We start from the raw sequence: 16788 nt of genomic DNA, 5'->3' as shown, positions 1-16788 counted from the left end.
TTCCAGTGTTTGGAGATGATAGTGTTGGTGAAGCGGATGGCATCACGGCGTGAAAGGGTGTTGTATGGTTCGTCAGTTTCCGTTGATTCCGGAATGATCCGGAATCCAACAGAAAACGATTGTCGGGGATGCAGGTATGGAGTCTAGGAGCTGGATGTAGGGGTCTTTGGAGTTGCCGTGTTCCAGGGCAGCCAGAACACTGGCACTGTCGCTGAAGATGACGTTCGGTCGGTCAGCCTGTAGTCCTTCGTCGGCGGCTAGTTGAATTGCTATCGCTTCGGCGGAAAAGATGGAGGTGTGATTAGGAAGTTTGATGGCGCAGTTGTCCATGGTGGAATGGATCCCACAGCTGACTGAGTCCAGATAAACGGAGCCGTCTGTAAAGATATGATATAAATGTTTGTATTTAGTCTGTATTAAGTGAGTAAAGGCACTATTGGCGATGTGGCTGCTTTTTCCAGTTCCCCGGAGAGAGCTTTTAAGTTCCCAGTGTATGGCAGGTGTACGGAGATGCCAGGGACGAATTCCCCGGCGGGTGGATTGGATGATCGTTTGCTCTGGTGATGAGTGCAGTTACGTCGAGTCCTTTCTCAAGGATCCGAGCTGCAGCTTCCACTAGTCGGTTGGTGATGACATGTTCCATAGGGAGGAGGCCACTTTCGCAGAGGAGGGAGTTGATTGGAATGGTGCTGGGAGTGGAATGATAAAGAGGCAAGAATAAATTTTAAAAATTGACTTAAAAGGAAAATGCTACAGTAAAAGTGCCGTTTGCTGTAACAGAGATCCTTCAGCTAACTTACCATCTCAGAGTTCTGGAGTTTATGTTCTATCATATTAATCTGCTTTTGTTTTGACAGATTCTACGTAAAAAAATAATCAGCTTATGTGTCAAAAGTGACATGTGAACTTTAAGATTTGCTGATGCGATTTCAGCTACACTTGTTGATGCCACTAACACATATCAGTGACAGATTTAGCCTTTCGGAGGCTAAGGGGTTGGCCCCAAAAAAAAACCCGGAAAATTCCGCCGAAAGCATTCCCGTGGAAAAGCGGCGACAGCTCAATTGTTTTTGGTCCTATTTGGTCCGGGCGTGCCAATTTCCTCAGCGTTACATAACGACACGAACACAAGCATACGAACACCCCTATTTCCGCTCCGCTTGGAGCATCCGATAGGCTAAAATCTGCCACTAGTTGAATAATCAGACCTCAATACGGAAAGGTCTCGGTTGGGATTTGAACTTCGGTCCTATACCGTGGTAAGACCGGCTTCGCTATCCCTTCGGCTACCGGAGACGGCTCTGGGAAGAGCATCAAACAATCCACAAAAAAACGGACTATCATAATGACAACAGTTTTTACAGACTCTACATAAATGGTACACTACTTTAAGTACATTTTAAGCAACGGCAGAAGCGTATACCAAGTTAGTGATGCATATATTAGACTGTGCGAAAATTATATAACTGTCCGAAAGAAAACTCCAATCAGGAAACCGATACGGTGGATGTGAGTCGATAGTTTCCCGGGCAAGTTACCGTGTTCTAGCCCGGCTCGTTGTGCAGCGACCCGAAAGTTGAAACATTATTTGGCACTTTATGGCACTTTTCTCCGGATTTTGGGCACAAACTGCAACGAATCTAAATATCCAGCCCGGGGTTTTTTTGCTTTGTCAGTGTCGGTGGTGATGGCAGGAACAGTAGAGTTTAGGGCATTCGAATATGCCGACGATAAACGCGCCCGTGTATGTGTGTTGATAGTTTTGACAACCAGTCCAGCTTCTTAGTGGATTTGTTTGTAAAATATTTATTGAAAAAGTATTGCTGACAATGTTTGGTAAAGTTTGAGAAGTCCTTGACACGAAGTAAAAAAAAGAAAGGAAACCTTACATCAACCATCAAGCAGTCAAGCAAGTCCAGCGATCGTGGTCGAGTTTATTTTCACAAGTTCCATTTTTATCGAACCATCCAACGGTCGGCCACCGTTTGTCCTTTGTGGTAGCAGATGTTTCGCTTACACTTTTGCTCGGCGAGGCGAATCTTGCCAGGATCTTTCCTACCGCAGCTGCCTACCATGTAGGAAAACTCGTTACGGGGTAGGCGGGTTCAAATAATTACATCGATTTGCATATTGCCTGCCGCACCGGCTCTCGCCCTCATCCGACGGGAAAGCTGGCAAGCGTGCGGCAGGTGAGCAGGGGGCCGGTAAACAGCGAGCAAGAGCGCGAGTGTGTTGCAGATGAATATTTCCATCGTAACTAGATTGAGCTAAGGCCGTAGCCGAAAATCAGCTTCAAAAAACTGCCGACTCCTGCAACAGACCGCAAAACCGGATGCATGTGCTGTGGCTGTCGTCAACTTAAACTTGAGCTACCGAACGACAGGCGTTGACGGCCGCGCCGTGAAGCAACAACCGAGACGTTCGTTTCGATGATAATTAAAAATGCTAATTTTTGCTCCACGCTGGTACCGTTTTCTTAGGGGAATGGGGGAGGCGGAGGCGGGGGGGGGGGGAGTAGAAACTGTCACCGAAAGCTGCAGATTGAATGGGTGAACGACGCTGCGCAGGAATGGTTTACGCGGTAGTGGTGGTCCGACTATTGAATTATGAAAAATTTATGGGATGTGTTTTTTCTCCCTGAGTTGGTTCCAAAAATGGTGGAGGAATGTTTTACAGCGAGGAAACAAAATTATGGCCAGTAAGTATAAGCATAGTTTTGTGTGCAAAGTAAGGGGAAAATAAATAATTTTGCATACTCTGAGATGTTGCACCCTAGCACCAGCTAACACTTGTTCCTTTGCCAACTTATTCGCATACTGTTCCCGATGCTCATCCTTCCCATCCCACTGATGTAACCTCCTTTAAACGCAGAAGAATTTGGAAAGACTTCTGCCAGAACGCAAAAACCGTGCAATGCTCGTAAAATCGACGAGATAAGCTTTATAGCATCTCGTCTAAAAATATGATGACAGCGAAAAGGTAAAGATGTTCTCTACTGTGCGGAAGACTCGTTGCATTAGGACTCGCAAGTGGTATCTTGACATTTACCAAGATATTTTTTTTTTTGGAAGGACTTTTTCTTCTTCTTGACCTGCTCAGGATTGAGCACGTCGCGTCGGCATGGCCAGGTCACCATTCTGTTTCCAGGAAACTCGAACTAGGGCTGTACACAGGTTGGACAGGCTAGACTCCACTTGATCCAACCAACGAGCTCGCTGTACTCCCTTATGCCTCGTGCCGAACGGGTCGCTGCACCTTCACGAGCACCTTCTTGGTGGGGCATGAGTCCGGCATCCCCAGCCAAACAGCTCAGCTAGCTCGTGGTTCATTCTCCTTCGCCAAACGCCCTGCTCGCACACACCGCCAAAGATAGTCCTTAGCACCTCACCGCTCGAAAATGGCGAGTGCATTGACGTCCTCCGTCCAGCGTAGTACAAGACTCGTACCCGTAGAAGAATACTGGACGTATCAAGGTGCGGTATATCGTACATTTCGCGTGTTGTTGGAGTCTTCCGGATAGCAGGAGTTTGTGGAGTCCGTAGTAGACAGGATTCCCCTGAAGGACTTAAACTTGGCAGGACTTAAACTAAACTATTATCAACTTTGCTATAATTTAGTTTTGAAAACTGAATACGAACACCAAGATTAAGAGCTTTGCATGCATGGAACAATCCCCCGAAAAGCTAAATGTGCTCAAGATTGATTGTTTGCTATTTTAGAACACAACAATATTAAGGCTTCATAATCATTTGTCCAAACAAACAAACTAAAGCGTAATAAAACAAGTACCTATTTACACCCACCAAACTCTCCTCTCCTCGGTTTCATCCCATGCCAAGCGAAGCTGATTAAAATACCATCAGGCACACTCAATCAATTCTTCAACCATCTCGCGCTACCCCCAACACCTTGGTCGGGAAAAAAATTGAGTGGAAAAAAATCTGCACTATTTGTTATCAGATGCCTTGCAGCTAAACGGTGGCCGACAACCAGGAGGCAAGAAAGACAAAGGGAAGCGTACCAATCAATCTGGTCAAACAAAAAAAAAAATTTTGTCATTATTGATGTCATTACTAGGCTCAGCAGGCAAGTGAATATTGGAGCCGCTGTGTGTCTATGCTTTACTACACCGAATTAGAAGAGCTTCCGTTCATTCGAAAAAAACAAATTTTTTAAGCTTATTTAAATGCAACCGTATTTGGTTTTAACCACAAACAAAATTATTTTCACATCGGTTACCGTTCCGATTGCTGGAACCTCCTTTACTGGAAGTATTAAAAATCTATTAACCCTAACTAGTGCTCATGAAAAGTGGAGGAGAGAACAACATTTCCACTTGCCGTGAGATACGAAGGATGAAAATTTGTGTAGCAACAACAACAACAAATACCATAAAGAGGTAAGAAAAACTGTAACCGAACTGGTTCCATTAGCTTTGTTCCGACGGTAGGCACTTACAAACGAAACTGTTTACATTAAGCGCTCAAACAGCGCGTTGAGAACGTGGAAACGAAGATCGTAAGTGAAGAGTGTATGTGTGTGCTAGCCGTATGTGTGTAAATAAGGGCACAAACATCATAAGCATCACATTTACTACATTTTAATGGATGTTCGCCATTTTGTCTTATTATTCTCGGGCTGCGTTGTTTGGTGGCTTCAAGACGCCATTTTTTTTTTGTAGTAATTTCCACACTGAATTTTGAAAGACAACTCGTTTCAAAATTTTCCCATACCCTTCATGTAATTGTCGTAAAACCGTCATGTTCGCATGCCGGAAGCTGTGCACTAGAAGCCGTTGATGGGTAATAATTACCACGAAATTTCAAAACGATGGCGGTTGTGTTTGCGCACGGTAAAGATTTCTCTAATAGTTCCTTAAAACATTTAACAACTCCTTCATTAGTGGCAAATAGTTCGTTTTTTCAACCCTTCTTTCCATCCTCCCCCCCCCCCCTCTCTCCTCTCCCCTTACCCCACACCATGCTGAGTGTTTGTGTATGGGTGTAAAGTGGCAAAAAAAGAAGATGAACGACTGGGCGCCTCCATCGACTTCAGCCTTCGGCCCTCCAAAAACCTCCTTATTGAGGTGCCCGCTCGAGAGCCATAATGCGCGGGTGAAGAATGAATGAGTGGATCAAAACTGCAGGGCGAAAACAGGGTCACCAATACACGCTTAACAGCTGTTTCAGGTTCGCTCGGTCGCTTGGCTGGAAGGTCGTTGATGCCGGATCTGCGTCGTGCAACAGGGTTCGGTGCGAACCTTTCCAACTGCGTCGGAGAGCTGGAAGAGGGGGGGGGGGGGGGGAGGAGGATGGTGGTGCAGCGAGGTTCGGGAAACTTCCAGTCGCACTCGCACCCTACCAGCTTGGGGTTCGGTTGTGCGCAAGCGCCCACACCCTACCCTATCGCGTCCCGGACGCAAAACCTACACCTGGGCGCTCGGTTGCCGATTCCGAACGGCCCGAACGACGGTCGGCGGTCTGTGTGAGTGACCGTTCCGGTCATACCTCCTACGCTGTATTTGCTGAAACCCTCTGCACGCACCCATTCCACCCCCCCCCCCCCGCCCTCGCCTTAAAGCCCTTTTTTCCTTCGTGCCCAAAGTTCAGGCTATTCTGCGTCCTCGCAAGGCTTTTCTTTTTCCCCCGATCAACAGATTGAGAAGCGCAACAGTACCGCCGAGCGCTGACTTCCTGTTTTATGACTCTCACAAAATGGACACTACACTTCCATCTCGTTCTTGCAGCTCTCTTTTTCTTTTTTTGGCTCTCTCTCTCTGTCTCTCTCTCTTTCTTACCCACTCAACAGTGTATGGGTCGCTGTTTTCTACTGTTGCGGTGTTGTGTGGATGAACGAGAATTTATAACAGGAAGTGAGATTGTGCACACCAACAACAACCAATAAAAAAAAATGCATAAATGAATGAGTGACGACCGGGAATATATAACCAAGAAGAACGAAGAGGAGAAGAGAGAGAGAGAGTGAAAAAAAAGGCAAACATACATCCGGGAGTAGACGATCATCGAGCGCGTTCCGAAAACTCTTTCCCCCCGCAGTTTGCTGCCTGTGTAATGCTTACACGAGAGAGCGGGAGCGTAACGACCGTGAGCGAGTAAGCTTCGCAATCAGAGCAAAACCCGGAAGCAGGAAACTGATGAAAATGAGTTGAAGTGAAAAATGAAAACCTTAAACAGTTAAACTGTCGTTTCCAGGCAAAAACGGCCGATTTAGTTGCGTCCCGGTTCGGGGCTGACGCAGATCATCGGTATGCAACGGTGTTGGTGAGCTTCTCGGAACAGCCATGCATGTATGTATGGTTTTTGAAAGGGGTGAAGAGCTGATGGGGCGGGGGGGGGGGAAGAACGGGTGCACTCACACGCACACCGGTGAGAGGAAAATTAAACCCACGCGCGCAAACAAACGCAACGCAAAAAAAAAAACACGGCAGGAGATCCGTATATCACACGTACACTGCGCGTCCCTCTAATGCAGGTTCTGGTGGTTTCGTTCGTGCATGTCGTCCTGGTCCTGACCTAACATTAAATGCCATTTGCCTTGTTTTTCCACAACTTGCAAAAGGCCATGCAGGGTTATTCAAACCCAGAGCGAGAGAGGGAGAGTGCATGCAGCTGCCGTGCTAAAACAGGTTCGTGTCCTTGAGGGAGCAGCAAAAAGAAAATAATGTTAATAATTAAAGATGGCAAAATGCCACCGAGACGGACACCCTAACCCCTCCCCCTCCCTCCCCCGATCCCTGCGGAGTGCACGGACAAACCAATCTGTTATGATTTAGCAGCGAAGCTCCTGCGTAGCTAGTAGCGCAACAGCGCACCAACACCATATTGTAACGCTATATAAACCCACGGTGCCCACGGTTCACGAACTTTGCTGCCGTGGGAAAACCAGTGTTTAGGGTGACAGCTGAGTTCAAAGTGCACGAGTGTGCAGAAAAGAACTGCGTACCCCTCCCCTCGTTCTTCATGCAACAGGATGCGCTATTGCTATTGCTCGGGACGTTACCGGCACTGCAGCAGTAGGGAGTTGCTCCCAAAAATAGGATAAAAAAAAGCACACAAAATGGAGGAATGAAATCGGAAACAGGTGTGCTATAAAATAATGCTGAAACTACTCACACACACACACACACAGAAATCTGCACGCACTACTAAAAGGTGGCATATTTGGCGTAATTATATTTGTTGTATTTAGTTCATGAATGGGCTTTTTTTTACTCTTTTGGATGATTGGATTTGCATAAAGGTTGGAATAGTTGGAAAGTATCCAAAAAAAGAGGGTAGTAAAAGTAAAAAAAAGGTTTCCTTTTTTTTTTGGTTCAAAAAGAAAGGGAGGAAAAAAAAGGGTCAACGGCTTTTACTAACAAGTTAAAGAAGAAAAAAAGGGGTAAAGGATCATTTTTCCATCACCTACGACATTGGCGCGAATGGACGATGCATGAAACTAGGCACAGAAAGTAAAAATACGTCGGGAATAAAAATATTGCCCCAAAATTGCCACCTGGAAGAAACCCAAAAAATATCCCATAAGGAAGCGGGTTCCCCTCACCGGTTCCCATTCACAGCACACGATTATCCTTTTGCTCTAAAAAAAGGAAACAAACTCACACAGATTTTTGCACGGGAAAGCGCGTAAAATACAAGAAGCATCTATACGTGTGAATTTTGAACTATCACCACTTCCTGCGGATGGTGGTCGGATACTTCAGTGAAGTGGAAATTTTTGAGGTGGGACCCAGGAAATGCTGTCGTCTTGAAATCTTCCCAAACTTGCTCAAGGTGAATATCCTTTTTTTTTGTTGTTGTTTAGGTTGGATTAGCTTCGGTGTCGGTATCCGGTGCCTTAAGAGGTCTGCAAGAATCAGAAGTCATTGGGTATAAAATATTATACAGATAAAGCAAAGGGCAAAGATATCCCAAGATTCCGAGTATAACGGCTCATACTGGAGGGGAGTATTGAGATTATAGAGCAGCAGCAGCAAAAAAAAAGAATCAAGAATTTTGCAAATTCGGCATGCAATATCCTTTTTTGCGGTATTAGTCCCTAAATGGTAGGATTAGGGAAAGGAAATCCATTTCGAATCCATCCCTGCACTCTTTCTTCGCCTGCTTTCGAGTGCTTGTATTGGTTGGTGGATTCGTTTTCTGTTTTTTTAATAAATAAAATCCCATTTGGATTGGTTCCCAGATAAGCAATTAGTCCAGCAGATTGGTGGCAAAATTATGGGACAAATAAATTAGCATGTGCGTCATCTATATTGAGCTGTCCTTAGCCCTAGTTATCAATTATATAAATTAATTATTTATTTATATTTGAGTACAACGGCTGTAGGAAAATGTTTAATTACGTGTTTACAATAATAAAAAAATCAATTAAACTAGAGTTCCCTAGTTCGCTAAATTGCTCTTCGTCTAGGATCGCCATGGATCCTCGCGCTGCCCATACAGCACAGAGAGTGTTGTACTTTGTAGCAAATATACGTTCACGTTATCTGTCAAGCAACATGTAGCTATTTCGTGCAGATAAAAAAAAGGAAATACTCACACTATGCAACAGTTTCTGTTTCAGTATTTGCTAAAAAGAGGCGATGAAACAGTTGTCGGGTCCTGGACCTGTCTGTGCATTTTTTCGAACCCGAAGCACATTCGTTCCTGTCATCCAAGCGAGAAACAAGTGAGCGCCTGGAAACGAAGTCACTCACGGGAAGTGCGCGGCATTTATTTTGATTTTTCGCTTCGCTGTTGCCGCCGATGCCAGCCCGCTGTGCGTGCGTGAAAGCTTTTCGGCGGCGGAAATTGGAAGAGAACTCATTTCCATGCGTTGGAGGTTGGGAAGCAGCGTACCGCGGTGGGGAGAAGGGCGGGGAATCGGGTGGAATGGTGGAAACCACAGGTGCCTCCTAGCCAGCCCGCTGGATGATGCCGAGTTTGGGAAAGCTGGCTGCCGCCAACTCGGCAGCGTACTAGCCGTTTCAGTAAGGACAGAGTTGTTCGATGGTGTAGATCGAGACGCCCGTATATCCGAGCGAGCACCCTGTCGCAGAAGACGGTCGAAGAAATCAGTAGTAGCAACACCAGGCAGGCAGGCAGGCAGGCTGCACCCGATCGAATCTGATCTAGGGCGTACGGTTTCTTTTGCCTGCTCGACGGTCCAAACCAATACACACCACCACCACCACTACGCACCCGCACACACCTGGTTGGGGACAGGTCCCCACCCCATTCCAGCTAATCCCATCCCAGCACCCAGCACGCAGATCATCGGAGCAAATGTGAGTGGGCTGAATACGCGTGAAGTATCGTGCTTTTTCGTTTTTTTTTTTTTTTTGGTTGGTGGGTCTTGCCGAGTCCTGCGAGTCCTAAAGTGACGGTGGGGCTAGTGACAGTCTACGTTTTGAGTGCATTTCGGTGTGAAATGAAAGTGATGTACAATGACACGAGCCGCACACACCACTCGTCAATCAAACAGACTGTGATCTTGAGCCTGACGATCACCTTCAGCTGGTGGAACGTTTGTTTTACTATCCCGTAAACTCCAATAAACTCCTACGCAACGAAAAGCTAGCTGTAGGGATCTTTGTAGGGAGGGTAGAGATCCTTAAAATTGGATAGTTGTAGTGTAGTTTGCGTTCCAGCGTTTAGTGTCCTTCGGGATAGTGCGTCAACGATTATGTAAAATATTTGACAGCTCCAGAGAATTGAGAGCCACCTAGATTTATGAGGTGTAAGGTGTTTCGAAGTTTGCCAAGATTCTGAAGGGGTTTTACTTGCATTTTACTTAGTTTCATAGAGAGCTTATTTGGCAATGTGATGTCATGTTTGATGTAATTGTTACTTGAAGTCCAATGATTGAGAGTACTTCAATTTCTGATTTAAACCATGTTTTCGTCAAGGTACGTTTATGCAAAACAATGTGCAAGAATTATAGTCTCCTAGACGACCATAAAGAATCAACTTCAAACATGTGTTTATCAATCCAAAAATCCAACTTCCAACCCGGAAGTTTTCGACTAAACTGACCTGCAAGCTTTCGAGAATGAACCCTCAACTTGACCTTAACCAGGAACGGATTTCAAGACGCAACAAAAAAAAAAACAAACCTGTAAATTACTTCTGCTGCTGGAAGGAAGCACATAGGAATGTAAGTCAATAAGAACCGACACGCAAATGTTGAAGTAATGCTAGCAGGATTTGCCTACCTATTCCCATGTAATGGGTTTCGCTAGCCGCCTAGAAAGGTAGTTAGGACTGCGGAGACTTTTGGACCCCAAAACGGTCGCGTTTGGCCTTTAATTATTGGAGTCGTTCTAAAAAAGAAAGCAAGGCATCATAGCCACGTCACGTTACGTGCAAAAATGCGAGGAAGCAAGTCGGTAAACTGTCGAAGGAATATCACGCTTAAAATGTCATTTTCGGTGTGATGTGTAATGTCAGGATGTCAGGATTTGCAACAACAAAAGTTAAAGTTCATAGCTTTTGGACTTCCCATACCCTACTGTTGTCTAACAGTGAAGTTAGTAATAATGACAGATTGCTTCTTCCAATCGTAGCTGTATCTCACGATTAATTTTGCCTTCCCACTTCAATTCCACAGTTACAACGGTCACGAAAGGTTTTTTGATTACGCGAACCAGTGTCCGACATCTTTGCACATTGATGCGTGATTTCTAGGACTTTCGCTTTCTGGTGACAAATAAGTGCGTGATTTAAGTTTTTATTTTCCATTTCGGTAAAGTGATTGCGTGCCGTTTGTCAGTTGAAGTTGTAGTTAATTTGCCGACGCCTACAGTGTTACAGTGATATTGAGATAGAAGGATGCTGCGTGTGTTCTAGACAATTAGGCAGCCTTGACAATTGAGCAGCTCACCGACACAATCATCTTCAACAAGCTCTACTATCAAACGGCCAACTATCATACGGCGTGATTTGTGCTTGTGCGCGAAGCGAAACGAATACGCCGTTCTCCAACAGCCAGTTTGCACAGCAGTGGTCAAGAAATATTAATCTAATTGTGTGCCGAGACCCAACCGCATTGTATACACCTTTGCCGTATCAAACGTGTACGCACAGGATTATGAATTCCGGATTAGCGTGATTAGCATTAGCGCTGTGCGAAAAGTGGTGTATGTGAGGTGGCGTATATGCGTGTTTGTGTGTGCGCCCGCGTCCGTGGAAAATTACCGTCGGCGTTTGAAGAAGCATCCGCTCTGCCCGGTTCTGTGTAGTGCTACGCGAGTGACGAGTTTTTGGGACCGTAAAAAACCCCGGCTGACAGCTTGGCAAACTAGGCAGCCGTAACACATCCCTCCTGCAACTACAGCTGCACACACGCATACCTTTCCGCACAGTTGTCGCCACAACAATAATGGATAGAATTTGGATAATATTTTTCCTATTGATTATCGCCATCATTTACGGGCAAACGAGTAAGTACAGTAAACGTTAAGGGTTTAAGCATTGTAATAATACACTACACGTACCGTTTGCGGTCTCTTTCCACTGTGCTGTCCGCCCACTCCCAACTACCTTTACCTGTCCCTTTATGGCAATGGAAGAAGGGAGAGGGGTGGGAGGGTGGGCTACATGGTGGTAGCAACTAGCGAGGAGGGAGGTTGAAGTTTTGAAGGGGTGAAAAGTTTACCTTCTCCTCGATACCCTCGAGGTTATTTCGATTCTGTGGTAAGCGGTCAGCAAGCCAGTGTGAAGAGACTGCCATCACACAAACCCACACACACATACAAAGAGAAAAGCATCCTTGTGTGTTATCTTTTCCAATATACACACACACACACACGTATAGAGTTTCGGGTTGTTGTCTTCTAACAGCTAGAACTCCTAGAAGAAGAGTCCTTTCCTTGAGTGGGTGTCCTGGACGATGGCAGTGAACGTCTTATCGGTTCTCGTACTCGCCACATTTCTCTTTTCGCCGATTCTCCTCTACTTCACACCGGTTAAGAATTCTATTTATTCCTTGGTCACCTCTCTTCTTTTTTTTTCGTGAAACTCACCCACACAGGAGTCAACTTTCATTTTCTCTTCCTTCAGTAGCAACAGAAGCATTCGCCTTGGTTTGGCCGTTTGACGCCATGAATTGCGAGTGTGTATGTGTGTGCTTTATTATTATTTCTTCTTCTTTTTTTTTGTTGGTTTTTGTTTCGTTGTTGTCAACTCCGGTGAACAACGAGTGATAAAAATGCCTTCATGCCGATGATCGTTTGCAAAGTAGGGAATGGTAGCAAATGTTCCGCTGAAGTGAAGTGTGTGACGTGTTTTTGTCTGACTGACGTTAGCACCACTACCAACCCCCCCCCCCCTCCTCTATCTCTCTCTCTCTCTCTCTCTCTCTCTCATTCCTCATCCTCATCCCTTCGTTAGACAATCGATTGTGGTACGTTGTATAATATAATGGTGGTACAGGCGTCGCGCTACAGTTCATGTCCTTATCATCGTCAGCGTTCCCTTTTCCTACTTAACACCGTCCGCGCACGACTACCCAACACTGCCCGTAAGAGCCGCCGGTAAGGTGCGACGTCTATTCTTCCATTAGTTTATCTTGCGGTTCAGGTGTTTCCCGTTCTGAAAAGGTGTGTTCGAATCCTGGTACGAAAGGCTAGGTTTTTTGGCTTGGAAAGTAGCGAGCGCAACAAGCGAGGCAGGAAGACCTGCCCTGATCCTTGCTCGTTAGACGTGCCATTGTTACCGACACAAGCCGAAGCTGCCGGAATATTTTGTTGATCATCAGTGGTACGTTTCGGGCAGTTGTTTGGTGTTGTTGTTGCGTTAGTTTGTGTGACGTATGTATGGAATCAAACAGGAAACGCTCACGTCACTGTAAGCACCAGTCCGCTGGAAGTATGTCAATACTGTTAACATAATTTTTATGCCCTTTTTATACCATTAAATGGTTGTCGTTGAGACGGTTCCGCTGGAAATCAGAGAGGAGACTTTCTTGAAGAAACCTTACGCATCAGATTGTCTGCATTAAGTGATATTTTTGTTGTGTGCAGTAGTGTGTGAAACAGGTTTGTAGAATTTTAATTTCTCAAGCTACAATTATTGCTTTATGAGAGCAGACCACCTTGATTAGTTTGCTTTTTGTTACTATTCATCGTTGCTATCCGAGAGTGGTCTGATGGCCGACACGTTAGCGAGGCCAGTCTCACATTCGTCACGACATCGACCATCGAATCCCATCCGGAGCCGTTCGGTAACTTCTTGCCTGTTGTTTATTAACGAAGCTGACTAAGGTGATTTTTGTTGCGCCTTCAGTTAGGCAACACGCTGTGCGCACCTTCGCGCAACGCACCACTGTATGTAGCAGTAGTTGATGAACCTTAGTTAGGATACCAGGCGACGCTTGTAGTCTCAGAATTCAGTGAAATCAATTTACTATTCTTAGGCTTCACCCAAATACCCCAAAAATTTGGTAAAATATACAAACTCAGAAATTCTGCTAAAAATCACTGCAATTGATTGGATGTGGCGGCCTTTGTAGCTTCACCAATGGCTTGAGCTTGCTTAGAATGCTTTAGAAGATTAAATCGCGACTAACACCGGGGGTTTTCCGGAGCTTCGAGAACAAAAAAAACAGTGCCAAAAGACGGGGAAAAAACGGGCCAAAGCAAAAACTCGTCACGGTTTGTTCGGAACGGTGTTCGTATTTACTTATTTTCGCGCTAGCCGAGCTGGTGTTGATGCTACGTCGGGTCCTCCGGGGAATGATCGTTATCACCACCAGCCACCCCCTTGTTAACGATTGTGTCCCATCCATCCGCCACCTTCCTTGACAAGAATTGTCAAGCACCACATTGTTGTCATATTGATGGTTTGCTGCTGGAGGTTGCTTAGTTGGAAGAGAAATGGGGGAAAACACACCGAAAGCAGCACGAAGATGAAGCTAAGTCGATGTTGTTGTTGTCCGTGAAAAACAGAATCCCGAGGCTAGAGGGTGGACACAAAAAAAAGGGATGAGAAAGGAGATGGGCGCGGGCAAAGAAAGTTTGCTTGTTAATCATACTCATTTTTCATCCAGTGCCTATCAATCAGAGGGTGCTTGTCGCGCCAGACTGTTATGATTATCGCGATTTTAGTAATGAGGAACAAACAACGAGTTTAGGCGGTGGAAGGGTAAGCGAGACGTTGCACGAAGGTATCGTAAATGAGACGATGTGATAACGGAAAGAAAAAAGGGGTTTACGCAAGAAGGTGCGAAGCCGAAGGATGGCTTGTTCTGGTATCTTCAAGGCCTTGCCAATTCCTTCGGTCGGACCGAGTGCTGAGTAATGTACTGATGGCAGAATGGCACCAGCGAGCGATTGTAACTTTGCCGATTCCGGTAAGAAATACATTTTTTTTGTTGTTGCTGGTCTGCGTCTTCATGTCCGGCTGCTGACTTCCAGCATCCGGTACCCGTGGTTGTCCTGCGAGCAACAGTGGATTCTGTGGATTGTTTTTTTTTTCGTTCATCCTGTTGGGCAGCTCATCCTTCAAGTAGGAAATGGAATTGTTACGCGCAGCGTACCCACATACACATCACCGAGCAGCACACACACACGTGCGCGCGCACGCGCTTCAAATATTCTCTGCGAAGGAAGGAAGGCAAAGGAAACGACGAGAAGAAGAATAAAAAGAAAACACATCACCCAGAGTTACCCCAATTTCTATCATATTGTTCTCCGCATGAACCAGAATGAATCGGTTTCGTTCTTTCCCATGTAACAATTTCGCAGCTGTTGGCAAAACACGCCACCATACAGCCACCACGTTGCACGATTCCCTCTAATGGTGGTGATAATGGGTAAGGCAGGGAAAAATGTTCCACACAAAATTTTATCTTCTACCGAATGCTTTGCTGGGATTGCTGGGAGACTTGGTAGTGTCTTCAAGGGAAGGCACCCACACGCATCCTTCCTCGGGTGGATGTTTTGATCATTTTGGGCAAACTTTGTTTTATTGCTTCAGATTCTTTGGAACGTTGGTTAAAAGAAAGACATATGTCATCGTCTCACGTATCCTTGAGCGTGATGGTGTGATTTGAAACAGATTCTTTATAAATTATGTATATTAGTGCATGTATTGATTACACTTCGTAAATCCGTAGATGATGTAGATGAGTCGTAGATGATCGTCAAGGGTCCAGGTGGCATCGGTTGATTCTCTGTCCAGCTACTAATTACACGTTGTTGTACAAGTTCATTCTAATTAATTATATGCTATGCGTATTGCCAGCATTTTGGCGCTTATAAATTTAGCATTATGTATAGAATCTATATCTTTTCGTGTGCGTTGACTTCCAGAAGTTGATATTGTGATAAAATTCCACAGATATTACATTTCAAGCTTAAAAATGTTTTTTACATCTCTTTTTTATACACGAATCTACACCTTTTAGTCTTAAGTAGAAATTTTAAATACACCACCCTAACACAAATGATTTTAAATCAGCTGATAAGCAGGTAAGTGCTTTATTCAATGTCACGTATTTATGCTCCAAAGAATCCTCTGCTTACAAGTGTTGCACGAATTAAAGAAAAAGTGATCTTGAAGACTTCATACGTGGGTGATTATCATCAATCAACATCTTCAATCAAGTGAATATTTTATTTTTCCTTCTAAAAGTGATTAACATTGGTTGTGGTTAAAGAGAAGTGAAGTGTCTTATGAACTTTACGCTTTTAAAAGGTTGTATTAGAGCACATTTCATGGCATCCAGTGTTTCCGAAAGGAATATAGGCAATTGTGTTGCATTAGAATTGAACATTAAAAAGTGAACCGTACGAATTTGTGTGTGATTTTTATTTTTGCTGAAAAAAGTGTGTTTGTATGTGTACGGGTATTTGAATTACAACTTAATCTTTACTATAAATTTCATTTCGTAAAATAATGTTTACTAATTCTACTCTACTAGTGGTTTATCCTTGCTTTCTCGAGCTGTGCATGCAACTCTGAATTGAATGTGCCTACATTTAGGCGCAAAAAATGTGTATTACATGAAACGAATACAATTTATTATGACCTGTTCGTTACTGTGTTCCTCGTCTTTGTACAAATCCTTCACATTATGTTAGACATTGTGTCTATTTGGTGTCCATAATTATAGCTCCGTCCGTATTGTTTCACTAGTGCAGTGCTGCATAACTAAATCCATTGTCCGGTTGTGCAGCACAACATATCCGCCTGCTCGCAAAGCCTTACCATATACATACGTCACGGCTATTCAAATTCATAAATTTGTCGTGAAATCAAATAACAAGTCAGGCCCCCATAATAAGGAAAAACGCTACTACCGACGTTCGGCTGCAGCTCGTGCAAATTGTGCTGATGCGATGTTGCAACGAGGGAATTGGTGTGAGTGAAGGTGAACAACAAGTGTACCTAACCTTTCCGGCAGCAACAGTTTTTGCGCGATGTTGTTGCTGTTTAACGTTTTTTTTTTTCGCCCCCGTCCTAGCTAGGAGTCTGTATGACTCTTGCGAGTGAAAGCTAAATGGTTGGTAAGCCGGGAAGCATATACAGTTCATGGATGCTTTTGAAAAGTTGGACCACAGCCCAGTCGACGGTCGGCTATTTGGAACGACAGGCTAACCTGTTGCCCGGGGATTGTGAGCAGCAGTAGTAGTAGTAGTAGTAGTGGTAGTATCCGAGACCTCCGGTCTTTCCGCAAATCTGAATGAGCAACTGAGCGCGTTAACGACAACTGCAGACTAGAGTGTCTTGTGTCCATTTGGCCGTGTGGGTATGTGTGTGTGTGTGTGTGTGTGTGGGGGGGGGGGGG

At 44.9% G+C, this 16788-nt stretch overlaps 2 protein-coding genes across 2 annotated transcripts in view; both read left to right on the top strand.

Annotated features, from left to right (window-relative positions):
* LOC126567637 (uncharacterized) overlaps positions 1–16788 on the top strand; it is an 85434-nt gene that overhangs the window by 43279 nt on the left and 25367 nt on the right. The window lies entirely within an intron of this gene.
* The window catches only part of LOC126557251 (uncharacterized), a 70222-nt gene continuing 64813 nt past the window's right edge, over positions 11380–16788 (top strand). The window contains exon 1 of the mRNA XM_050212962.1: positions 11380–11440. Coding sequence (XP_050068919.1) covers positions 11380–11440 — 61 coding nt within the window. The remainder of the gene's footprint in view (positions 11441–16788) is intronic.

Source organism: Anopheles maculipalpis, chromosome X (genome assembly GCF_943734695.1).
Source record: "Anopheles maculipalpis chromosome X, idAnoMacuDA_375_x, whole genome shotgun sequence".
Classification (NCBI taxonomy): Eukaryota; Metazoa; Arthropoda; class Insecta; order Diptera; family Culicidae; genus Anopheles; species Anopheles maculipalpis.
Note: the sequence above shows the minus strand (reverse complement) of the source record. Positions and strands in the feature narration are given on the sequence as shown.